The following is a 25128-nucleotide window of genomic DNA, read 5'->3' as shown; positions in this document are numbered from 1 at the left end:
CTACTCAGATCCTGAGTCCAACAATGGATAAGGTCAACTATGGAGTGCCATCTGTGGGGGGTGTGACGCCTAATCCTGGCTGGAACACACCTTCAAGGTGCTTTACTAAATCACTAGGCCTTTCTCAGTCCAATCAAGGTGGCAATCGAGATTAACTATCATAGGTGGTAAAACAATAAAGTCGGACCAAAGGACTGGGGGCAACACCATAAAAGATAAGGAGAAATATATGAAAGAAAATGTGGCCCCTCATGAAAATACACTAAGGATCATAAAGGCTGTGATCGATTTAGGGGGGAAAAAAGAAAGAAAGAATAAGATAAGATGAGAAAAAATAGAGGCTTTAAAGGATTTCCTGAAAAAATCAAAACCAGCAGAAGTCCAGGAGAGCAATGTTGTCTGTTCAAGCAACAGCCAAACGGGACAGAGAAAGATGAGAAAGTGGATAGTTACAAAGTCGCTGGGGGACCGGGCTCCTCTGGACTGCAAAGGCAGCCAGAACAGGCTGGAGATGAACAAAGAAATCCTTCATATGTATCAGTGTTTTGTCTGCATATATGTCTGTGCACCGTGTGCATGCCCAGTGCCCGTGGAGGTCAGAAGTGGGTACTGGATCCTCCGGGACCAGAGTTACAGATGGTTATGAGCCACCATATGTGTGTGTACCAGCAGCAGCCAGTGCTCTTAACTCCTGAGTGATCTTTTCAGGCCCCACCATCCTATCCCACCCCACCTCCACCTCAACAAAGGGAATTTAAACACCAGGGTACACTGAGGACCCAGCTACCCGCTGTGATGGTTATAAATTTACTGCCTAATAGTTCTTAAATAGGGTTCATTTTTTACACTTTTCTGTACTAATTATTCTTTAATAATAAAAAAAAAAACTACCTCTGTGTGTGTGTGCATGTGTGTGTGTGCAGGTGTCTGCATGTGTATGTGTGTGTGTAGGTGTGTGTATGTGCAGGTGTATGCATGCGTGTGCAGGTGTGTGTGCATGTATGTGTGTGCATGTGCAGGTGTGTATGGACACAAGACAGAGAACAAATGCAGCGCTAGAGGACAACCCAAGTGAGTCAGCTCTCTTCCTCCACCCCAGGACTGAACTCCGGGAATCAGGCTTGTCTTCAAGGCCCTTACCTGCTGAGCTATCTAGCTGGCCTCACTCTTTACTTTCTAAAAACACCCTCACTTGAGATAACTCTTCGTGTATCATGTTCTTTACCCATTCAGGGAAAGTAATCCGGGGGCTGAGAGGTGCTCAGCAGTCAGGAGCGCTGGCTGCACAATCAGAACTTCAGTTTCAACCCCCACATAACAAGCCAGGCATTCCCCAAATGCCTCTAACTCCAGTTCTAGGAGGATGGGCATGTCAGTGCGCATCTTTAATCTCGCTACTCAGGAGGTGGAGGGAGGGAGGTCTCTTGAGTTTGAGGCCAGCCTGATCTACATAGGAAATTCCAGGACAGTTAGAGCTACATAGTGAGACCCTGTCTCAAAAATAAAACCAAACCGGGCGGTGGTGGCACACGCCTTTAATCCCAGCACTCGGGAGGCAGAGGCAGGCGGATCTCTGAGTTCGAGGCCAGCCTGCTCTACAAGAGCTAGTTCCAGGACAGGCTCTAAAAAAGCTGCAGAGAAACCCTGTCTCGAAAAACCAAAAAAAAAAAAAAAAAAAAAAAAACCAAAAGAACTCCAGTTCCTTGGGATCTAAGGCCCTCTTCTGGTCTCCACAGGCATGGATGTGGTATACATACAAGTGTGCATGCACGCACACACACCCACACACACACCCACACACACACACACACACACACACACACACACACACACACACTGGGGGCTGGAAAGATGGTTCAGAGGTTAATAGGACCCAAATTCTGTTCCCAACACCCATGGCAAGCATTTACAACCTCCTGTAACTCCAGTTCCAGGAGACAGGACGTCTCTGGACTCCACAGTATCTGCATATGCATAAATGGACACACACATACATATGAGTTTTTTTTTAAAAAAAACTGAGATTTTTAAAAAAAATATGTGATTTAGTGACTTCTTAAAACACTTGCAAAGTGCTGGCCTTGGTGGCACAGGGCAGGCAGATCTCTGGGTTTGAGACCAGCCTGGAATATAGATCAAATTCTAGGACAGCAAGGGCTACATAGAGAAACCCTGTCTTAAACAGCAACAAAGGAATACTCACAAAGCACACAGAGTTGTACAAAGACCACCCTAGTCACGTTTAGAATGCACCCATTCATGTGGAAAAGGTGTCCCTTAGTGACACTATCCTACGGAATCTGTGTTCCAACACTAATCTACTCTCCATCTCTATGGATGTGCCTGCCTATTCTGGAATCTTATAAAAATGTCACCATGCAATGCGTAGGTATCTGTGGCTGGCCTCTACTAATCAGCAGTGAGTCTGAGGTTCCTGCTTGCTGTGGCGCACACCAAGACTTCACTGCTTTTTATTGTCAAATAATACTTCTTTATCCAGAGGAACCATATCTTATTTACCCATCAATCAGTGGGTAGATACTTGAATTCTTTCTTCTTTTGGTTTGAGTAATTCTACCATAAACACTCATCCACAAATTCTCATACAGTCATAGGCTTCTCGCTGCTCTTGGAGATATTCTTTGCGGCGACAGTGGGTAAAGATGCCTCAGAATGATGTGTGTGGGGGCCAAACATTAGCTGTGTTTAGCTGAGAAAACATCAGCGTTCTGCAAAGTGCCCATCCCTTGTTGCTCCCAGCAGCAGGGTAGGGTTTTTTGTTTTGTTGTTGTTGTTGTTTTCTAGAGTTACTCTGTACAGAAGCTGCCTGTCTTGGAACTCGCTCTGTAGGCCAGGCTGGCCTCAGAGAGTTCTAATTTTTTTTTCCCCCTGTAGTTTCTAGCACCTGTCCTGGAACTAGCTCTTGTAGACCAGGCTGGTCTCGAACTCACAGAGATCCGCCTGCCTCTGCCTCCCGAGTGCTGGGATTAAAGGCGTGCGCCACCACGGCCCGGTGAGTTCTAATTTCTTGACAAGTGCCCCCACACAGTCTTTGACAACAGGCTTAACACAGGAGCTGGAAGGATGGCTCCGCAATAAAGAGCTCTGGCTGTTCTTCCACAGGTCTCAGGTTCAATTTCTAGCACCCACATGGTGGCTCACAACCATGTTTAACTCCAGTTCCTGGAACCTGATGCCCTCTTCTGACCCACAATGTCAGCAGCCACACATGCTATGCACATACATACATTACATACATACATGCAGGCGTGTACTCACGTGTACTTGGAAAAATAAAAATAAAGAAATAAATCTTTAAAAAAAAAAGTAGGGCACAGGCCGGTGAGATGGTCTACTGGGTAAAAGCATTTAATGAGTAAGCCTGACAACCTGAATTAGATCCCTCGTCCTGCAGTGGAAGAGAACCAATTCTCAAGGGTTGACCTCTGACTTCCACACAGGCATCATGGCTATGTCCACGGGCATCCACACGCACACTGTACATACACATGCTGCAATAATAAATACAATTTCAATTGCTCATTCTTGCTAGAAGGAGCTTAGGAAAAGCTAAGATCAGTGGCTTATAGTGGCACGCACGCGCGTGCGCGCGCGCACACACACATATATAATTATATAGTAATATATAATAATAATTTATATTTCTTTACTTGTTTGTCTCAATGTTGTTCAGAGGAAAAAGTTGGAGACATAAGTTTTATTTGGAACTTTGATATCTACGAGAACAAGGAGAATTCTGAGTGCAGATGAAAAAAGTATACTTCAGTATTTGAGAAACTGGCCCTGTCTACTGGGCAGCCTGAAAGAGGGGTGGCAGCTGGTGTGGAAAGGAAGGCTGAGAGATGGCAGGATGCCCAGAAAACTGGAAACCAAACTGGAACTCAAAAGCAGCTGCTGGTGATACATAAACAAAGGGGCATGGCTGTGCCCCTAAGGAGTGCGGGCCAGCTCACTGGGATGCAGAACATGTCACCCAGCCTGGAAACACAGATGCAAAGAAGAAGCACTTAGAATCAAAGCTGGGTTGTCTCTACTGAGGAAGACACTAGGGACTTTAAAGAAAACGTAATGTTGCGTTTCTTTGAAAAACCCAACTGAAGCAATGTGACATCTTCAGACTTAATGATGGGTTCCATTATTCTACGACGTTTTTCCCTTTATTCATCCAGGTTTCCCCTTTTCCGACTACTTGTCTGTGTGTGGGCATAAGCACGTGGATGCAGGTGCCAGCAGAGGTCAGAAGCATCAGATAGACCCCCTGGAGCAGTGATGGAGGGTCGTGAAACACCTGATGCAGTGCTGGGACCTGAACCTGGGTCCTCTGGAAGAACGGCCTTAAGAGGTCTGCTCTTACGTGTGCTGAACAGTATCTGGTTAGAATGTGAGACAAGCCGGTAGGTAGGTGGTGACACACACTTTTAATCCCCAGCACTTGGGAACAGAAGCAGACAGATTTCTGTGAGTTCAAAGCCAGCCTGGTCTACAGAGTGAGTTTGAGGACAGCCTGTAGAAACTCTGTCTCTAAAAGAAAAAAAAAAGAAAAGGAAAGAAATATAAGCTAATTGCACCTTGCTGCTCTTTCTCGGAGACTGCGTGTTTAGGCCTATGCAGTAGCTCCATATTGTTTACCTACTCATCTCTAAAAACAAATAAAGAAACATTAATATCCAGTACTCAGGAGGTAGAGGCAGGTGGATCTCTGTGAGTTCAAGTCCAGCCTCATCTATATAATGAACTCCAGGTCCAGCCTCATCTATATAATGAATTCCAGGTCAGGCAGGGCTATACAGAGATCCTGTCTCAAAACAAGCACAGACAGAGTGAGGTGAACAAACCCACTGTGTCCAGGGCTGAGAACAGCCCCGGTGGACTGTGCTATCTTATCAGAGCAAACAAAGCCATTATTTACCTGCCCAGGGATAACTGCTACCAACCACAAGATAAGTAAGGCTCAGACACTATGGGGTGGTCGTAATTAATGGATGTTTATGAGGTTCTGGAGTACTTCAGAGAGGCGGTGCCTAAGCTAAACAGAGCCTGGGAAGCCGATACTGAAGTCCTGCTGAGGAATGCGAGCTTTATCCCACTGGCAAGGAGAAACTGCTGTGGGATTCTGTGGAGAAACATGCAGACCTGTGTCAGAAAGACGACTCAAACCACAACATGGAGGAGACAGGACAGAACTGTGCCAAGACCATCTTCAGGCCACATGCCTTCAAAGGGTGACATCTCTAGGAGTTCTAAGTGACCAGTATACCAAAAGAAGACACCACAACTCTCTAATCTTTCATTCACTGCCACTGGTTCCTCAGTGCAGGAAGACGGTGGGGACATGCTCACTTCCTAATGTACAGGCTCTTGTCGTTCTAAATGGCACCGATGTGGACGTGGCCACGCTCCTAACAATCAGATTCAGATTCACAGAGCAGGGTCATCAATCACAATGCATACAGAGAGAGAGAGAGAGAGAGAGAGAGAGAGAGAGAGAGAGAGAGAGAGAGAGAGAGAGAGAGAGAGACAGACAGACAGACAGACTTCGTCAGCCACGGTCCTGCTAAGCCCTCACAGGACTTCTGGAGCTTAACCACAGTGCTTTCCTCCCAGAGGAATACTGGTTTTCCTAGTTTTCAGATCGTGGTGCCTACCCGATGTGCCAAAAGTACACACATCTGCCAAAGCACCTGTCTCAACAAAGGCTGGAGATTAGCTTTTCCGAGGAAGACAGGCTGAGTACATGAAGAAGATTCAGTTTAATCAGTGTTATGATTCTTCTTACTTTGTTAGCAGAAGTACATAAAAGCATCCTATAAACCCTCTCATACTCATATACACAAACTACACACACCACACACACACACATAAACACACATAGATATACAAACATAAGCAGTTCTCCAAGTGTGTTCCAAGGACCTGTGATCCAAGAACTTGTGGGGGACTCTACTCCCATAATCTTTCTAAGACATTCCTCCTCGTTCACACTCACTTAAGGGACTAAGGGTCTGACAGAGTCGTGGGGCTACACAACATGGCATGTGGAATGGCTGCTCTCAGGCTCTCACAGCTGCTGGAAACCACGCCTGTGTATTCCTGTGAGCTAGTTTTCTCAGTAGCTAATAACTTTTTAAAAGTGATTTATTGATGTGTGTATGAAAGAGAGAGAGAGAGAGAGACAGAGACAGAGACAGAGAGAGGTGGAGGTGACAGAGATAGGTGAGCTACCCCACCAGCTCTCTACTAGCTTTCAATGCATTCAATACACCTAGTATAGTAAAGTAATCGACAAAACCTACAAAGATGAACATTCTATGGGAGTATTTAATATTTTTAACTGTAAAAGAAATCCTAAAGCCAAAATGTCTCAGAAACACTTAGTTACAGGGTTTCCCAACGAGCCTGACTTTCTAAACACAGGGTGCAATAAGGCTGGGAGCTAATTCCTGGGTAAAGCCTGCCTCGCAAACACTATAATCCCGGCACTGGGCAGGAGGAGGGGGAAGACAGGAGGATCCTAGTGGATTTCTAGGGCTCACCAGAGAGTCAGCCTAGACTAACTGGTCAACTCCAGGTTCTAATAGACATCTATCTCATAAAAAACACACACACAAAACAAGACAATGGCTTCTGAGGAACAATTAAAGCTGGTCTTTGGCTTCTATATGCACACAGCATGCGCACAAGCACACACACACACATACACACAATACATTTTGGACGGAGAGACAGCTCAGTGGGTAAAGCATTCATCATACAAGCATAAAGACCCAAGTTCAAATCCCCTGAACCTATGTCAAAGTGACCCAGGGCTTCTATAAGATGGGAAGAGGAAGCAAGAGAATCCCCAAAAGTTCACAGGTCAGCTAGCTTGGCATAAGGGTCAACAGACATCCTGTCCAACAAGATGAAAGGTGAGGACTGACATCCACAGGCCTGCACGCACACACATGAACACATATATACACACAATCACACATCACAAGATTTAAAAGGAAAAAAAGGCTTCTTGGGCATGGTGGTGCACCCTTTTGGTCCCAGCACTCAGGAGGCAGATTCAGGAAGACCTCTGTGAGTTCCAGGTCAGCCTGGTCTTCATAGTGAGTTCCAGGCCAGCCAGGGCCACACGGAGAGACCCTGTACGGAAGCAAACACTCTCTTATCACTATTTTGAAGGAGACTCTGACGGGAAGGAAAGAGAAACTGATACAGACACAAATACTGACAGGGCCACCAGAATGAAATACGCTAAGCTCTGCAGAGTTCAGCGGAGCAGCTTGTGTCAAACTAGGATGGCTAGAGAGGAAGCTGACAGAAAAAAAAAAAAAATCTGAACTAAGCCCTATTACCATCGTTATGAAAAATGCCACCATAAGTCAGCAGTGGAATAAAATCTCAAGGGGAAGAAGTCAGGAGACAACCAAGGAGAAGCAAACACACAAGTGGCTCAGCACATCATATTATCACCAGCGGCAGGACGTGTGGGGTACCCTTGTGCCGCTTCCGCACGAGGTCTGGGAACAGAATTGGTTAGCGTTTAGAACACTGTTTTAATTGGTATAATATTCGTATCAATTCTCCCTTCTTAATGTAAGAATGATTCCCTTATGCCTAACACTGTCAGACAAGCAGCATCAATCACCTTCAAAGATGTAAAAAGCCATGGAGCAGACGGCGGTTATCTTTAGAGAGCGGATTTAAGGCTAATGAACATTACCATGGCTGGAAGCCATATACTAACTGTTAGCAACAGTAAAATCACTGTTTTTATTGCAAGAGGTCCGTTATGGGACTGTGGGCGTGGCTCTGTGGTAAAGGGCTCACCAGATAAACAGAAAGACCTAAGTTTGATTCCACAGGACCCACATAAACAAGTGTGTATTAGTGCACGTTTGGAATCCCAGCGGTAGGGAGACAGGAGGATTGCGTGGGTTAGCTGGCTAGTCAGCTTAGCTTTGTCACAGAGCCCCAGGTCAGGGGGACCGTGTCTCAAAAAATCACTGTGGACAGCTCCTGAGGAACAGCACCTGGTCTCCCCGTGCACATACATGTTTATACGCACAAGACAGACAGACAAGCAGACACACACAGATCCCTTCCCTATCTACCAGCACAGGCCCAGGCTTTTACATCTGCTCCAGCCGGTCATCACAACACCCTTGGAAGTTAAGATATTTTATCTCCAATTCTCAAATCTGAAAGTCAGGAAGACCAATAGGTCAGTCGATAGTCAGAAACTATGGAGCTGATGAAATCTCTCTGGTCTGCTCTTATCTGCACTTCCCTGCAGACACACCTGTCATCTGACAGGATCGGCCTCCAGCATCCTTCCTCCACTCTCACCTCACGGAATCTCATCTATAAATATTTCATGACTCCTGTAGTAGGCGTGGGATGTAAACCTCAGAGCTTCCTAAGTCACCAGAGCCACCCTTTTTCCTCCTCCCCACAGCGGTCGCGAAAGGCAAAGCTGATAATGTCATTTCCTATGGTCCAATCCTTCCCTGGGCCCCTAATCCTCTTCAGGATGAAGCTTTAACTCACAAGGCCCTAGCTCAATCTTCTTGACTGACTTCTGCATCTCTTCCACTCATGGCCTGAAGACGGTCCGCACTTCTACCACACAAGCGGCCTCAAGATACAACCACGTTCTTGGGTCTCTAGGCCTGGGCATATGTGGCTTCCTGTGGAAAAAAGCCCTTTAAACTCACATCTACCCAATGACTGATGGTTAATTAAGACTTCATATTAGGTATTAATTTCTCTAGAAAACCATTATTTGATATTCCCAATCTGACACCTGGTCCCTTTAAGACATCCACAAAACCTTGAGTGTCAGCCCTTGTTCCAAGGTGGTGGTCAGTCTTCCATCTCTGCTGGTTCCACATTCGATCAACCACAGATGAAAATTATTAAAATAAATAAATAAATAAATGTCTGGGAACAGGAGAGGTGGTTGAGTAGACAGAAGTGATTTGCCATGCAAGCCTGAGGACCTAATTTCCACTCCTAGAACCCACATAAAAGTGGAGGAAGAGAATCAACCCACAAACTCATTCTCTGACCTCCATAGGTATGCTACAGCACACCCCCACACAAATAATAATATACATAAAAATTTTTTTTAAATACTATATTTCTTGAAGAGCACCCGAATTCAGTTTCCAGCATCCGCACCAGGGAGCTCAAAAACCCTTTGAAACTCCACTTCGTTGGCTCCGATACCCCTCATCTCTGCATGTACTTGCACTCACACGCACACACAAACATACCATACACAGACATGCACACATATATAATCAAAATTTTGTAAGCATATTATGTTTGATGGGCAAGTGGTATATGCCTGCTTAGCACCCAGGAAGTAGAAGCAGAAGGGTGAGAAGTTCAAGTCACCCTCAGCTATGTAATGAATTCCAGGACATCCTAAGCCAGAGACTCTATGTCAACACAACACAAAACAAAACAAAACAAAAGAATGTGTTGAGTCAGGCATAGTAGTTCCTAATATCTTCACTCAGGAGACAGAGATAGGAAAATTACCACAAGTTTGAGACCTTCCGGGACTACAGTGAAGACCAAGTCAACCAACAACAAAAAAAAAAAAAAAAAAAAAAAAAAAAACGAATTAAAAAAAGAGTCTGTAACGAACATACAAGGACATTTTTCTTGCCTTTGTTCCCTAAACAACAGAGCACAAGAAGTATTTACAAGGCATTTACATTGTACCATGGGCTATAGTCACAGGTGTTTCAAAGTATAAAGAGACTGTGTGGGGTCATATGCAAACTCTAGACTATCTTATGTAAGAGAACTGCACAACCTCAGATCTGGGTATCCTCAGGGAGCCTAGGAAACAGCTACCCATGGGTACTGAGAGTTGACAGTACCATAACTGCTGGTTTTTCTCAATGAACTGGGGATGCAGCTTTCTAATCTGTAATGCTACAATGTTGGAGACTGGTGCAGAGCTGCTAAATACCATCTAAGTGTGAAAGTAGCCAGATATGGTGGCGCGCCTTTAACCCCAGCACTTGGGAGACAGAGGCTGGAGGATCTCTCTGAGTCTGAGACCCTGTTTCAAAAAGGACAAGATAAGATACTGGGCGGGGATGTGGTTCAGAGGCACAGGTCTCATCCAGCGTGTACAAGTCTCTGGGATCAAACTCCAGCACAGGAAGTTAAAAAACAAAACAAAACAAAAAACTTGTTGAATATTAGACAGCTAGTTAGTGACGGTGCCAAGACTCAACCCAGAAAGATAGCTTTTCTATCTCCTGAATCAGCTCCAACCAGCACTTTAGCTTCTCTATTAGCAGAGGAATCCAAGCACCAAGATTGAAACCTCATTTAAATCCAATTAAACCAATTAAATGCATCTCAAATTATTATACTCTTGACTTTACTTATTTCGAATTCTGAGACAGGGTCTTACTTATGTAGCCCAGGCTGCCCCTTGAATCTAAGACTCCTGCCTTTGCCTCCCCGCTCCCTGACTTCTTAATCAAAAAACTTAAATATGATTTAGACTACTTATTCTTCTCTTTAAATAAATAAAATAGCATTCTGAGGTATCCAAAACTTAAAAAGGTAAATTAGCCTGATGCAGTAGCATGCATCTGTACTGTTTTTAAACAGAGCTTCATGTATTCCAGGCTAGCTTCCGACTCTGCAGCCAAGGATGACCTGGAACTGCAACCTCCTACCTCTACAAATGCTAGATTAGAGACATGCTTCAACACACTCAGTTCATACAGTGCTGGGCACTGAACCTGGAGCTCCGTGCACCCCAGGCACACTTACTAAATTATATCTCACCTGTTAATCATTGTGGGGGGAGGGGTTGAGACAGAGTTTCTCTGTAGCTTTGAAGCCTGTCCTGGAACAACTCAGAGTGCTGGGATTAAAGGTGTGTGCCACCACCACCCGGCTGCTGTTAAGTATTTTTGAGACAGGTTTTTATAAGGCTAGCTTCACACTCTCCAATCTCCTGTCTCTGTTCCTGAGTGCTAAGTACAGGTGCGTGCTACTGTACCAGGATAATGCAACTGTTCTTAGTTTTGGATGCATCAAAATGCTAGAGCACTTGAACATTGCGAACAGGAGGATCAGGAGTTCAAAGTCATCCTCAGCTACAATAGAGGATTCCAGGCCAGCCAAAACTACATGAGACTCTGTCCTAAGACAAAACAACAGTAATACTTTAGGGGATGGCTGCGCCGCAATTGGAGTGTGAGTTATTGTATTCCGGCCTTGGCTTATGAGTATTTACACAGGATGTGATGGAGTTTGGGTCCTGGACCCGCCCTTCTGTTTCTCGCTGACGTCTGTAAACTTGCTCTAGTGCCCATCTAACTTACTAGCTCTAATCTCCAATGGTCTGAGCTCCGATACCCACAGGTTATGCAGAAGTCAGTCCTAAGTGCCAAAATAGTTTGGGCATTTTGCATTAGTCATAAGTGAAGTCTGCTATTCCTGACCCTGCTTTAAAGTCAGGCAAGGCCATGTGCCACACTTTGACGGATGAAATACGAGTAAAAGTGGCAGGACTGAAGCTGTAAAAGCTGGTACCCACTCGACCACCCACTGGTTTCCAATCTTCTCCACCCTGAGCTAGTGTGACCAACAGACAGTTCTCTGTATACTTGTGACAAATGGACAGCAAGAACAGGGAGTCAACTTTGGTTTTGTTAAGTCACCAAGATATGGAGACTTCCTTTACTCTAAACTGTTCAAACCAACACCCCACATCTCTCAAGAAAGTATCTTCTCCTACAGCCAACTTTACCTTTTTTACCACAAATATTTTGATTGCACAAAGGACGCTTTTGTAGCTATCCCACTTCAAGGCTATTTTCTTTCCTTTTCTTTTAGGGTGGAAGCAGGGGACAAGATCTCATAGCCTAGGCTGGTCTCAAAATCCACAAACGGCTGAAGAATAGCTTCGACTTTTTTTTTAACTTTTGTCTCATTTTGTTTACCCACCAAACAGCACCCATGTGGCAGCCAGAGGACATTTGTAGGAGTCAGTTCTTCTTTTCTAACATGTGGGTGTTCTAGGAATCAAACTCAGGCCATGAGGCTTGGCAGCAAATGCCTTTACCAACTCAGACATCTGGACGGGCCCCGTCTTCATCATCTGATCTTCCTGCTTCCACCTTCAGAATGCTGGGGTTATAGGCATGTACTACAACACCCTGTTTACCAAGTGCTGGGGATGGAACTCAGAACCTCCCAAACCAGCACCCTACCAACTGAGTCACCCCCAGCCGTCCCACCTCTGCCTGTTTTTCTTTTAGTTAGAACAGTTTTTAAGTATACTGCAAGACCAGTAATTACAATGGACAGGAGCAGCAGACAGTAACTATAGTATCGCCTGCATCAAAATACTATTTTCTACACAAAATACATATGCCAAGTACCTACTATGTAAAAACACTGTGCCGGATAACAGAGAAGACAACCCATGCCTTTAAAAAGTGCATCTTATGCTACGAGTGGAGGAGACAGGCAAGCAATTACGGCTAAAGGGCAAACTTGGAAGCCTGGAATCAGGTGACCCCATCGCTAAGCCCAGCACTGCAGAGGTGAGGTGACAGGAAGACTGAGTTCAAGGTCATCCTCAGTTATACACAGAGTTTGAGGATGACTTGGGCTGCACGAGGTCTTGTTTAAAAAGGAAAAAAGTGAGTTGGGTGGTGGTGGCGCATGCCTTTAATAGCAGCACTCAGGAGGCAGACACAGGCAGATCTTTGAGAGTTTGAGGCCAGCCTGGGCTACAAAAGTAAGTTCTAGGACAGCCAGGGCTACACAGAGAAATCCTGTCTCAAAAAGCTTAGAAAGAGAGAGAGAGAGTTCAAGACTAGCCTGCATCAGACAAGATCTTGTCTCACATACACACACACACACTACAAATACAAAAGGCAGAGCCTCCAGAATTAGAGAGAGATAGCACATTTAGAAGGGGGAAGAGGACAAAACAGCTTTAGAGAGGAAGTTCCCTGTCAAACTGCCATAAAACACCAGCCAGGGGCAATGACTGAGAAGGAAGGGGGTTATTTAAGACTGAAAGAGCCAAAAGTGCAAATACACTGGAGCTCAAACAACAAAACCCAAAGCCAAGCGGCTCTACCGACCTAGAAAATGTGATCTATCAAAGGGTATGGCAATAAGCTGCTGATACCAGGCTGCCCAGGGCCTAACCCAACAGCAAGGAGCTGCTGAAAGCAGGGGTGGCATGCCCATGGGTAATGGTGAGAGAGGATTACCCGGGAGAAAGGAAAACGTGATCAGGGGGCTTCTGGGGCAATTCCCAGGAACAGCAGGCCCCAAACCAGTGTGATGACTCTAAGAGTTGATGGCAGAGCAGTGTGGTGGCAGCCCTAGGACCTGTCACCAACTGCACGATGCCAATAAATGAAGGCAAGAAGCCACTCTGACTACAGCTCTGTGGTGACTGAGGCGAACTGTAATAGTGCCAATACAACCTAACTGCCACTTACTGAGTTGCTGAGATGTCCAGGTCCATATGGCCATCTATTTATCCTCGGCTCCTCACAGGACGAAGGTGCCTCTTCAGCCTGCCTTCTGATTCTGTTTCTGTTTAAGAGCGGGTCACTAGCAGCCTAGGCTGGCCTCAAGCTCACTATGTAGGCAGGGAGGACTTTGAACTTCTAATCCTCCTGTCTCCATCTCCAAAGTATTATGATTATAGGAAAGAGTACCACCATACCTGGTTATATGTGGTTTTGACGATCCAATCCAGGGCTCCTTGCATACTAGATAAGGACTCTAGCAACTGAACTACATCCCCAGCCCCCAGCTTGCCTTTTGTAGAACCTCGTCTCTGCTTCCTTTTCTATGAAAAACCCCTGGGAGCATCCACATGCACTCCTGAGTGCCCCTACACTTTCCCCATCCCCACTTTTCCTCGGCTTACTTCTTCTCCAGGCAGCCTTTCCACTCCCTGTGGCTCAGCTCAAAACTTCAGTTCCCCCATAAAGCCTTTCTTAACGCACTCACCTTCCCTCTGGATTTCTCACAGCACCTACCGTCTTGGAATTCTCGAGAGCACACCATAAACTATCATTTGTGTGTGCTTCATTCACACAACTATCCTACATAGGGCATGAGAACATGTTCCAGATTCTAATTTAATTGTTGGAGTTTCCCTCCAGTCAATGCCTTGCACAAAACATGTATTCAGTAGACACTTGACTGTATGGGCACCAATTAGTCTCTAAGAACACGCTTGCCTTGTTTTATCCTTAATAACTTACTTGTCATGAGACACAGACTTCAGACTTGTGAAATGGAGAAATTGGCACCACTTTGTATTTCAAAATGTCCATTACCTTAGATTCTGGGAAACTCCCGTTTGGTTACAAGGTTCTGCTCCAGTTTTTAATCCTCAATCTTCTTTTTCTTTTTCTGTCTCCTGAGACTGGGCCTTGCTATGTGGCTCTTGTTGACCAGGTATTATTTTAGTAGCCCAGCATTGTTTCAGCTTCTGGGTGCTAGCTATTACATGTGTGTACCTAACGTTCCGGGCTACCACTCGTCTGAGTCTTTAGTTGAAAGTTCACGGACACAACTGAAATCGTCATGACGTCTACGGTGCTACATAGCGGGAACTTAATTCGTGGGCTTTTTATCTTCATGGTACACTACCTATCGTACCAATAACTCAAAGGGCCTCACAGAAACGTGTTAAGTACTCTTTACTTTCTGGGATAACAGCTGTCTCCCGCCACCGGGTCACTCCCTTGGCTAATTACAGTGACTCAGTTTTACCGTTTTCACTTCCTCCCCATACGCGAGAAAAACAAACGAAAATAAGGTTTATTGAGGAATCATAAAAATGAGTGCTGTTGTAAAAAGAAGTCTAAACACATCAGTGGGACATCCTTATAACCAAATCTGTCAACCTCGCCAAGATTTTCTCTCGCAAACAAGATCACCGAGAAGACAATGGGAAACACTCCAGGAGGAAAGGTAGCGAGAAGACGTACTTTGACAAACTGACCCGGTCACTCCGAGGATTTGGCCCCGGGGAAGGCTATGATGACAACCGCTACTCTTGCTGACTCCCGCTAGGTTTTCCCAGGACTTTCCTGCGTTCGTCCCACAGCGGGTACCGGGTGACCGCGTCCCTCCTCAGCGCCCAGACTCGCGCGCTCCGGGGCGCAGCACGCAGGTGACCGCTGCGCGCTCGGCCCCGCTTGCACGGCCCTCCTCAGGCCTGGCCCCCTCCCTGGCCCGGGCTTCGGTCCCCAGTGCAGATCGGGCCGCTGACCGGGGGAGGGGCGAGGCGGCCGAGAACTGCGTCGGGGTGCGGGGCAGGCCTTACCGCAGCGGAGAGGGAGGCCGGGGTCGGGCGGCGCCGGGGCGCACGCGGAGCGGGGAGGTGGCTGCAGCCCGAATAGCGGGGACAGCCGAGGGGACCCCGGCGGGTGCCCAGGACGCGGCGGGCTGCACGGGCGCCGCCATGGTGAGGACGCAGCGGCGGGACCACCAATCCCGCGGTCCGCCTCGGCGGCCGCGCCGGGGGTCGGGCATCGGCAACCAATGGGCGCACCGGAACCGGGCGGGGCACCGGGCAGACCAATGCGGGGCTTCGCCGCAGGGGTGGGCGGGCCCGGACCCGGGAGACCCAATGGAAGTCGGAGGCCGAGTCCGCCCCACATCGCGGGCTGCGGGAGTTGGGATTGGGGAGAAGCGCGGCGTGGAGCTGCCGATCGTGCGGCAGCCCCGCTGCGGCCAGGTCCCCTCTCGTTCCCAGAAGAAGTCTCCTATCCCTACCCCACCGCTCTATTGTCAGACTGGGACGCTGGAAGACCCAGCCCCCCGTGGGCTTGTTTTCTAGGTGCCAGTGGTCGTGATCTGACCCCCAGAAGCCTCTGAAGGCCCTCTCCAATCCTGTGAGGGTAAGAGGCATAATGTCGCAGATGGGCCACAAGGCCAAACCACATACCCAGCAGTTCAGGAGGTCGCTCCTCATCACACTGCAGAGCGCATGAACCACCTAAGGCAGAATTTAATTCAGAATTTCCCCGAAGAGGAGGTGGGGACTTAACCTGCCACTCTTGGATGCCAACCCAAACATTGCACCCTACTCTACATAAGGCGGTCCTTTTGCTTTGGCAAAAAGCTGCCGTGAAGCGCATGCAACCTTTGGCTGTGGTCATTCATGAGCCCAGACTTGACTGTGCAGGCTAGAAGTGTCTAGCGAAGAACCAAATTTAAAAGCTCAAGGCCCAGAACAAAAAGAACCCACAGGACAGTTTCGTGAGATTTGGGAAAGTCCCATCACTGGAGCTGGAGTTTTCTTACAGCTATTCCACCGGCCAAGTGTTTTTAAATGGCTGACTTAGCCAAGCATGGTAGAGATGGTGTGTACTTTACTCTGTACCATTCAAGACCAGCCTGGACAACGTGGTGGGCTCCTGTGTTTTTGTTCTTTTACTATGCATGTACGTTCTGGTGCCTGTGGAGGCCAGAAGAGGACTTTAGATCCCCTAGAACTGGAGTTATGGGCAGATGCCAGTCACCAAGTGGGTAGTTGGGAACTGAACCTGTCAGAGCAAGTGCTCTTAATGGCTAAGCCATCTCTCCATCCAGTGGTGGGTCCATCTTTGGGGGAGAGTGGAAAGGGCTGTGGATGGATGTTTGCCTAATATAAAGACAAATTCAATCTTCAGTTCCCACAGAGCTGGGATTACACCAAGCACCCAATTAGCAGGTCCTTCAGCATCATAGGAACTATGGGTGTCTGAAAAAGCTGTGTTCGTCCCTCGTGAAGACTTATGCTTCTGGGTCCCACTTACCATTCCAGGAGAGCTTAGCCCTGCCTGGTTTCCCCAGCCATACCCCCCTGAGAATCTGAGTGAAGAACAGAGGTCAGCCTCCTTTCCTTGGCTCTGCGGAGTTAACTTCGAAAAGCATTTTTCCAACTCTGTTCTTCCCTTTCTCCATAACCAATACCAAGCAGTAGCCACCTCCCAGGTTCCAGGGACACAAAGAAACACTGCGTAGGCACATGGTCAGCTGCAGGAGCACAAAGTAAGGCCAGCTGGAGCAGCTACACTGTGCAGAAGTCCTGCAACTGTTCCACCTAGCAGCTGTCCAACAGCTCAGGCTCACCTAGTCACCCGGCCAACTACACTCCCCAGCTCGGGCTCACCTAGTCACCTTTCCAACTACACTCCCCAGCTCGGGCTCACCTAGTCACCCATCCAACTACACTCCCCAGCTCGGGCTCACCTAGTCACCCATCCAACTACACTCCCCCACTCGGGCTCACCTAGTCACCTGTCCAACTACACTCCCCAGCTCTGGCTCACCTAGTCACCCGGCCAACTACACTCCCCAGCTCGGGCTCACCTAGTTACCCGGCCAACTACACTCCCCAGCTACAGAAGCATCTGCACCCCACAGGGAAAAATCAGTCTCCAGCTTTTCAAGTACTTAAAGCATACACTCCCGGTCTACACGAACGGCAGTGAGGGAGGCCACCAGATGGGGTTCCTGAGAAGACAGCTGCCTAACAGTTTCCATTACCTCCTCCAGGAGCAGCAGGAAGAGGCACCGGTAGCTACAGGTCCTGGATGCCTAATACAGAAGGACCATACCCACCTGTGTGAACAGCTTCCCAGGCCCTGCTCCACAGCCTGACCCTGGGCCACTTGGGCTCTGTGGGGCAGACCACAGTGCATCCTCTGTTCAATACATTTTATTGCTAAGGACAAGGTAATGCACCAGTTTTCAAAATAATTTGGTTTATAGAGTTCATACGTAACAAAAAAGGGGAAGTATTATAAATCTGACTCCTGTATACAGAGCAAGGTATGAAGCCCTCCAATACTGGGCCCAGGCAAACAAATTCAAGAGGAGCAAAAACCTGTTTAACCCCTTCAATGTTGCCCTCTAGTCCCCCCCCCCCACCCTCAATCAGTCCCCCCCACCCATGACCAAGGGCAAAGCTACACCTGCCCCAGGCCTCCAGTGGCCCCAGTTCATCCTAACCCCATAGCCCCTGCATAACTGTAATTTCCTCTGGACAAAAATCACCCACCAGGCTCTGCCTGTTTCCATCATTAAAATTCTCCCTTCAAGGTAGTCCCCACCCACACCCTCTAATACTGTGCCACGGGGGCTCCGTGCCTAAAGTTTGTGGGCACATAGTAGGTAACCTCTGAGTTCTACTTCAAGGGCAGACAAAGAGGTGGCAGTCAGCTCCTTAGCGCCTCAATCCTGCAGCTTCGCCGGCACTCTCCTGAAACCAGTCCAAGCAGGGACAGATGGTACCCACGCTAGCCACCCCCCAGGCCCTGACTCAGCTCAGCTGAGGGCACAATTTCACATTTTGTTTGCCCTGCAGAGGCAAAGAAGAAAGTGAAGGCTAGGGGCTGCTGTCAGAAGCTGGTCCAGACCAAGCACACAAGCATTCGCACACACATACACTCACACATGCACGCACGCGAGCGCACACACACACATAAATACAAAAGGGGATCAGGGCAAGCACCAGCACCTCTGCCTTACTGATGCAGGTGGGCGGAAGGAAGCTACATTCTGGGCCAGGAACAGGGCAATTGGCCCAGCAGGCACAGCTGACCCGTTTGGACTGGGGGGCCGATGCAGTCACAGCATTCCAGTGTCGGCCCCCCAGCGGGAGAGCAGCACTGTTGCCAAGTGTCCCGAAAGGCTTGTCTTCATGACAGAATCCAATGAGGTGGAGTGAGAAGGTGATGGGGTTGTATATTTCATTCCTTTTCTTTGTACAGCTTTACTTTTTGAGACTTCTGAGTTCCAAGTATCTGCTGTGCTGTGGAACCCTCGAGTGCTCTCGCCTTGATGGCTGGGAACCTCTCAGACCCAGGAAGCATCTACTCCATGATGGCCCGGTACAGCGCTGGCTCGATGTAATCTTCCCGGTACCTCGAGTTGATGACCCGTTGCCTTTTCTTTTCTTGCTTTACTTCCTTCTCCGTGAAGATCTCATTGAAGCGCATGTCCGAAGCTACCGACTACAAGAGAAAAGGTAAGTAAATGATCACTTTGTGACCACTCGGACCCATAACCACCAAAAGGACGTGCTTCTGCCTTGTTCTTGTTCCCGCTGAGACAGGAGCTAAGGGCACAGGAAGCACACACTCACCAGTCTAGACTTGACTCTCTTGGGAAGCTCTTCATCCAGTGTGTATACATCATCTCTCTTAACCACAAGTTGTGAGCCATCCTCAAACTCCACCTGCCAAGCAAACAAAGGCCTTCAGCTAGGGTACCGGAGCCTTTCTGGATCTCTGTGCACAGTGGCAATCTCCTATAGCTAGAGGAAGGAACGTGGTAGAAAGGACGGCCATGTCTGAAAGCCCGGTGGACGCAAGGCAGAGCTCCAGATCTGTGAGGACTGTTAGGACCTGCAAGTTCCCACGAGCAAAGACAAGCCGCCTGCCCAAGAGGAAAAGCTGAATTAATAAAGTACCCTCCCACATTCAAGCTCCCACTCAAGAACCTTTGGCTACCTGGTACATCTGGATGGGGTGGGAGGCCACAAACTTGGCCCCATAGACTTGGCCGTCTGTCCATCTCACTTGAACCACTTGGCCTTCGGCAGGAGGCCCCAGCTGGAGACAGTCCTGACTCTGAAGAAAGAGCAGACGGGAGTGAGAGTGGCTCCACCTGATCACAGTGGCGAGCCACTCTGGCTCAGGGAGGAAGGGCCAGGACAGGCTCCTGCTCAGGGGCCCCAGGAAAGGCAGCTTGTCTAGGTAGAAAGTGGCAATAAGTCACAGGGTTGGCCTCATTTCATCTGCCCAATCCCTGCTGCTTCTAGGTGAGCAAAAACAAAGAACAACACCAAACGGGTATAATAAACTTAGTAAACACAGCAAGCACACAGAAGAGGTGTGGGCTCTAGAACCCACGGTCCCTGTGTCCTCCCAGCGGTGCTTCTGAAGCTTCCCCAGGATCTGCTATGGAGGAGCGCTTGGACTGGATTGTATGGGAGTGCGTTCTAGGAAACAGTCTTGAGATAGACTCATCTAGCTGAGTGTGGTGATGCACAGCCAGCGGACGGGCAGAGGAGCCTGAGTAGTCCAGTTTTGGTTAAGCAGTGTAGCCTGGTATAAAACAACAACAACAAAAAAAAAAAAAAAAAAAAAAACAATGCCTTGGGATGTAGTTCTGGCCCTCATGCCATCACCAAAAGAAAAAAGAAAAAAAGAAAAAGAAAGAAAAAGAAATAAACAGAAAGAACAAACCACTAGCCTTTTTATCGTGTTGACATTCCCAGCAAAATCTATGATGCGTATAAAAAGCAGGCCATGTGTGCATATCAAAGCGAAGACATGAAGCTTTCATAGATTCTACTGCATTTGTTACCAGTGGGCATACAAAATTTAAAGGGGTAAAAAGGCCAGGTCTCAGAGCAGTGATGAAACGGTGGTTTGAATGAGAATGGCCCCCTGGGCCCACATTTATTGCATGGTCTTGGTTGGTGAACTGCTTGGGCAGGATTAGGAGATGCAGCCTAGAAGGAGAAGGTGTATTACTCTGGGAGAGGGCTCCTAGGTTTCAAGACTCTTAGCCATGGGGTGTGGGTGCGTGTGTGTGTGTGTGCGTGTGTGTGTGTGTGTGTGTGTGTCGCCCTGTGTCGTGTGTGCAGATCAAACAGTGAACTCTCAGTTGTTCTTGCTGCCATGCCTTTGCATCGTGGAATCTGAAAATATAAGCCCCAAATTAAGTGCCTTCTTTTATAAGTTGCCTTGGTCATGGTGTTTTGTCATAGCAATAGGACACTAATTAATAATCTGTTTGGCAATGAAGCTGCTGATGTAGTCTAAATGTGTGGAGGGAGACCCAAATTGTCCAGAGGGATGGCTTTGCTCTTCTGTGCTGCGTGCTTAGGCTCAACACGTGAAAAGGAAGGGCAAAAGCTGAGGAATCTGAGCCGAGCTCAGCACTGAATACTGAGCCAGGAAACACAGGCCCAGTTCCAGGTAGGGCTCTAGTGTCTCGGGTGTGAGAAGTTTCTGGGTAGCTCCGAAACCCTCACCTAAGAAGAGCCCAGAGAAAACAACATACACATCCCAATAACGCATGGCAGAAGAGAAGGCTGGATCATTCTTTTGAAAAAATCACAGATATTATGCAATGAAGCTGTATCACACATAACTGGTTTGCTTCCGGAGTGCGGGCTCACATCCTATACTAGATGCCATCAGGGATAATTTAGTCTGAGATATACACATACTTCAAAGAACTGCAGAAAACGCTGATTCCCATGAACTTCTAGGGGAAGGAAGCAACGCACCCTAGCACTTAAACCCTTCCTTGAAAAGGAACCCGGGAATGAATGCTTCATCTATTTAGGAACCAAAGGGGATGGGGAAGAGACCACAGTCAGGCAGCTAGAAACACTGAGACATCCCAGCCCCCAACTGCTCCCAGACATTACCACTATGTCCTCGGGATAAAGGTTGTCACTGAAGGAGCCATCATCAAAGTTGACTTCATAGAAGGTCTCGGTGGTGAGTCTGACCACCTCGCACTGGTAGAAGCGCCCGTTCTTGTGCTTGCTGATGACCTTCTGGCCGGCCGTGATGCTCAGCAAGGCCCCCTTAGCACGCTGGAAGAAACAGCCTGGGTTACTCACAGACTGCACTGACAAGTCTGATAGGCTCCCCTTCATGGGCACAGCGGGGAAGGGGGTTAAGTGGGGGAAAGCAGGGCTGAGAGGAAGTTGAAACAGGCCTTTCCACCATTCCAGCCAGGGCCATGTTTCCTCTGTAAACTCTGTTCACCTGAGCCCCAAGTCAACTGGTTTCTAGATAATACTGTCTTTTTCTTGGGTTGTTCTGTTCTGGAATCTGGAACAATCTCCTGCCTTAGCTTCCAAAGCACTAAGATTACAGGCTTGCTCACCGTGCCTACATACCATGGTAAATCTTATCCAAAACTCTAGGAACTAACCTTCAGGATTTCCCTGAAACTAGCCAAATCATACATACTAATGTATACAGTCCAGGAATGTGTTGTAGCATCTGGGCAGAGACTTTATAGGAAGTTGGTGGCCCTGGGCCCTAGACTCGTGAGCAACACTCCCCAATGCCCTGGGCACTAGTTCTCCCCTCACGAGAAGGGCACAAGGACTGAACTTTCCAGAGGCCCTCCACTCCAAACAAACTGCCCCATTATTAGGGGGCATCACAAGTATCATCCTTCACAACCCCTTTGGTTGATGTGATGTGTGATGTCCCTAATGTGATTGCTCAAACCCTACCCAGACACTACTCAAACACGCCTCTTCACTATTCCTTGAACAAGTACTACCCATGCTCCTAGCTAGGGCCTTTGCACTGCTAGTCCTTCCACCCAAGATGCTATCCTGTACACTCGCCAGCACCCTGGCTCTTAACACCCAGAGTCTGCTCACTGCTGCCGCTCCTCACAAGCCACTCTCCCGCATCTCTGACCTGCACTAATTTTACCCACTGCTCCGTCTGTGCTCTGACATACTGTGTCGTCACTAGTTTCCCGTGGCTCTTTCAAAACGACCGTATGTACCTCATGATGCTACATGAGGACTGGGTAGATTTCTAGCCGAGCCTGGGTTGTGGCAAATGCTTAACGCACACTGGAAGAGTGGATTATAAAAAACACAACATGAATTCCCTCATGGTCCAAGCAGTCTACAAGTATAGGAACTACAGACTAAAATTAATCATAAATCTGCCACCTGGTTCCATGAACAGGCTCAGGCTTCCCAGCCACCAACTGGAGCTTGATGCTATCTCAGGCTTTATTCCAACACAGCCTCAGCCTCGAGTTAAAGAGCACTCCACCATCTCCACTGAGGTCTTGGCACACCTTCATGAGAAAAGCACCATGGGGCTAACCTCCTGGAATCTCAGTAACCAGACAAGTAGGAGGACTGCCACAGGCTTGCGGTTAGAGCTGACACACAGCGAGCTGGAAGCACCAAGGGGCTACGGCATGAAACCCAGAACAACTCTACCAGGGATGCTTTTCCTCAAACCTCAGAGGGCATGAAGAGCCCCCCACCCCACCCCACCGTGGACTGGCTCTGTTCTGACTCACCATGCCACACTGTGAAGAGCCTGTGTCCTCCCCAACTGTACTCTGGCTTCCGGGGCGGGGAGGGTGGGGTTGTCCCTTGGGACTCTAAGTGACTCAGAAGCAGCATGATCTGCTCTTCATGCTGGGGATCACCAGAGCCCAGTTTCCAAAGAACCTGGGTTGGACTAGCCTCCGAAAGCTGCTGTGATACTCACCCCATCCCAGGCGGCCTACTAGCTGCTCAACTCGACACGCTACAGACCTCAAAATTGATCTCCTCTTTTCACCCCTCTGTAACAACAGCCTTGCTCCCCCCTCGATCACGGTCTGACACCTTCACCAAATGAACATCCTTCCGAGGTCTCAGAGGAGTAACTCAGGCACCTGCAGCCACCCCTCTCTCCTCCCTCCCTTCCTGTTCCCCACCCCTTCACAGCAATCACCCAGCTGTCAACTCCACAGGTTGTGCGTGGGCTCTCAGGGTAAGATGTGTTCAAAGGTCTGCTTCTGTGTTCGCTTCAGACCACCCTTGCTCCTCGGCTGACTGGCTCCCCTGCCTCCTTCAATTCTCCGTCCTCTCCTCCAACAACTACTACTAGTGTAACTTTGAGAGCATACTCAGCTGGCGAGGTGGCTCAGCACAGGAAAGCACTTATGATCCAAGTCTGAATGAAGATAGAAGTCAGTGCTAGAACTCATAGTTAAAGTCAGAGGGCAGTGATGGCACATGCATTTAATTCCAGCCCTTGGGAGGCAGAGATCTGTGAGGCAGAGAACTCTGGTCTACAGAGTGAGTTCCGGGACAGAACAGGCTATATAGAGAGACCCTGTCTCAGAAAAACAAAATGAAACAAGACAAAACAAAAGCCAGCCACTGTGACACACAGCAGTCCTATTTCAAGAGGAGGGGTGGAGCCAGGAGAGTCACATGGAAGCTTGGTGGCCAGCTAGCCTGGAGTACACAGTACAGCAGACAGGAGAGGCCTCAACAAGGTGGAAGGTAAAAACCGACTGCCACAGCTGCCCTGACTTCCATGGGCACAGCAATGCGTGTGCACACCTGCACACAAGTGACTCACAATCAGGGCATTCTGGAAGGCCTCTTCATTCAAAAGAAACTTAAATGTGGCAGTCCAGGATTTTCACCCGTGGGCACTGTTCACTTCCCATGACTACCTGCTGGGTTTCCAGAACCAGTCCCAAATGTTCATTCTTTTTTTTTTTTTTAACAAACTTATTTATTTTACACCCCAGCTGCAGTTTCTCCTCCCTCCTCTCCTCCTAGTCCTCTGCCCCCCCATCCACGCCCCCACCGACTGTCCAGTCTCAAGACTTACTCTAGCCCTGAAGCCATGAATATGCTACTTCCTCGACCTCCTCGTGCCCACCCGTGCCCCGTCAGGATTCCTAGAGCTCATGCCCCACATCTCCTGCACATGTCAGCACTGAGAGAACGTGGCAGAAAATGTGCAATTGTCAGAGCCCTCTCTCACCAGGTACAGAGCTGCTGTGACATCCCTCGCCCTGGGGTGAGGAAAGGGTGCTCAGACTAACAATGTAAGCAACTGCACACCAACCTCACCTGGGAAAAGCACACAAGGAAACAGACCAGCCGAAGCAACAAACCGCAGTTAGTTGAGTGCCACTGGACTGTGAAGGCCAAGGCAAGCAGTACGGACAGACAGGGCCGTCTCGTATTTGCTAACCCACTAGCATTTTCCGTCGAGGATGCGTGATGATACCACAAACTGGCCACAGTCAAGAGGACTCTACCACGGTGCCTTCTCACCTCCAAATTGGGGATCTTGTGCCGAAAGCAGGTGATGAAGACGACAAAAGGCCAGTCATCGGGCTGCATCATCACGCCGGCAGCCTGGGCGCAGCTCACGTGGAAGGCGGTGGGGCAGCGGCCGTGCGAACACTGCACACAGCAGCCGGCATTCCTTTTCCTCCGCTTCTTACAGAAGACGCACTTCTGCAGAGGGGAGAGCACATGTGCCGTGGACGGCAGCCTGCCTCTCCTTGTTTCCC

The 25128-nt window shown here is 48.4% G+C and overlaps 2 protein-coding genes across 9 annotated transcripts in view; both read right to left on the bottom strand.

Annotated features, from left to right (window-relative positions):
* The window catches only part of St3gal3 (ST3 beta-galactoside alpha-2,3-sialyltransferase 3), a 209291-nt gene extending 193286 nt beyond the window's left edge, over window positions 1-16005 (bottom strand). The window contains exon 1 of one of the 5 annotated variants that reach the window (XM_038332403.1): window positions 15989-16005. The gene's annotated coding sequence lies outside the window, so the exon portion shown is untranslated. Of the gene's footprint in view, window positions 1-15026; window positions 15323-15364; window positions 15566-15988 lie in introns of those variants that run through there. The other 4 variants (XM_038332404.1, XM_038332399.1, XM_038332400.1 and 1 more) reach the window with 4 other exon arrangements.
* A 2760-nt stretch (window positions 16006-18765) lies between these two features.
* Window positions 18766-25128, bottom strand: part of Kdm4a (lysine demethylase 4A) — a 45822-nt gene continuing 39459 nt past the window's right edge. For all 4 annotated transcript variants that reach the window (XM_038333749.1, XM_038333750.1, XM_038333748.1 and 1 more), the window contains exons 18-22: window positions 24887-25072; window positions 21476-21646; window positions 19542-19661; window positions 19175-19267; window positions 18766-19043 (exon numbers count right to left, since the gene is read on the bottom strand). In XM_038333749.1, the coding sequence (XP_038189677.1) occupies window positions 18903-19043; window positions 19175-19267; window positions 19542-19661; window positions 21476-21646; window positions 24887-25072 (711 nt within the window). In that variant the 3' untranslated portion in view covers window positions 18766-18902. The remainder of the gene's footprint in view (window positions 19044-19174; window positions 19268-19541; window positions 19662-21475; window positions 21647-24886; window positions 25073-25128) is intronic.

The sequence above is a fragment of the Arvicola amphibius genome, chromosome 6 (assembly GCF_903992535.2).
Source record: "Arvicola amphibius chromosome 6, mArvAmp1.2, whole genome shotgun sequence".
NCBI lineage: Eukaryota > Metazoa > Chordata > Mammalia > Rodentia > Cricetidae > Arvicola > Arvicola amphibius.
Note: the sequence above shows the minus strand (reverse complement) of the source record. Positions and strands in the feature narration are given on the sequence as shown.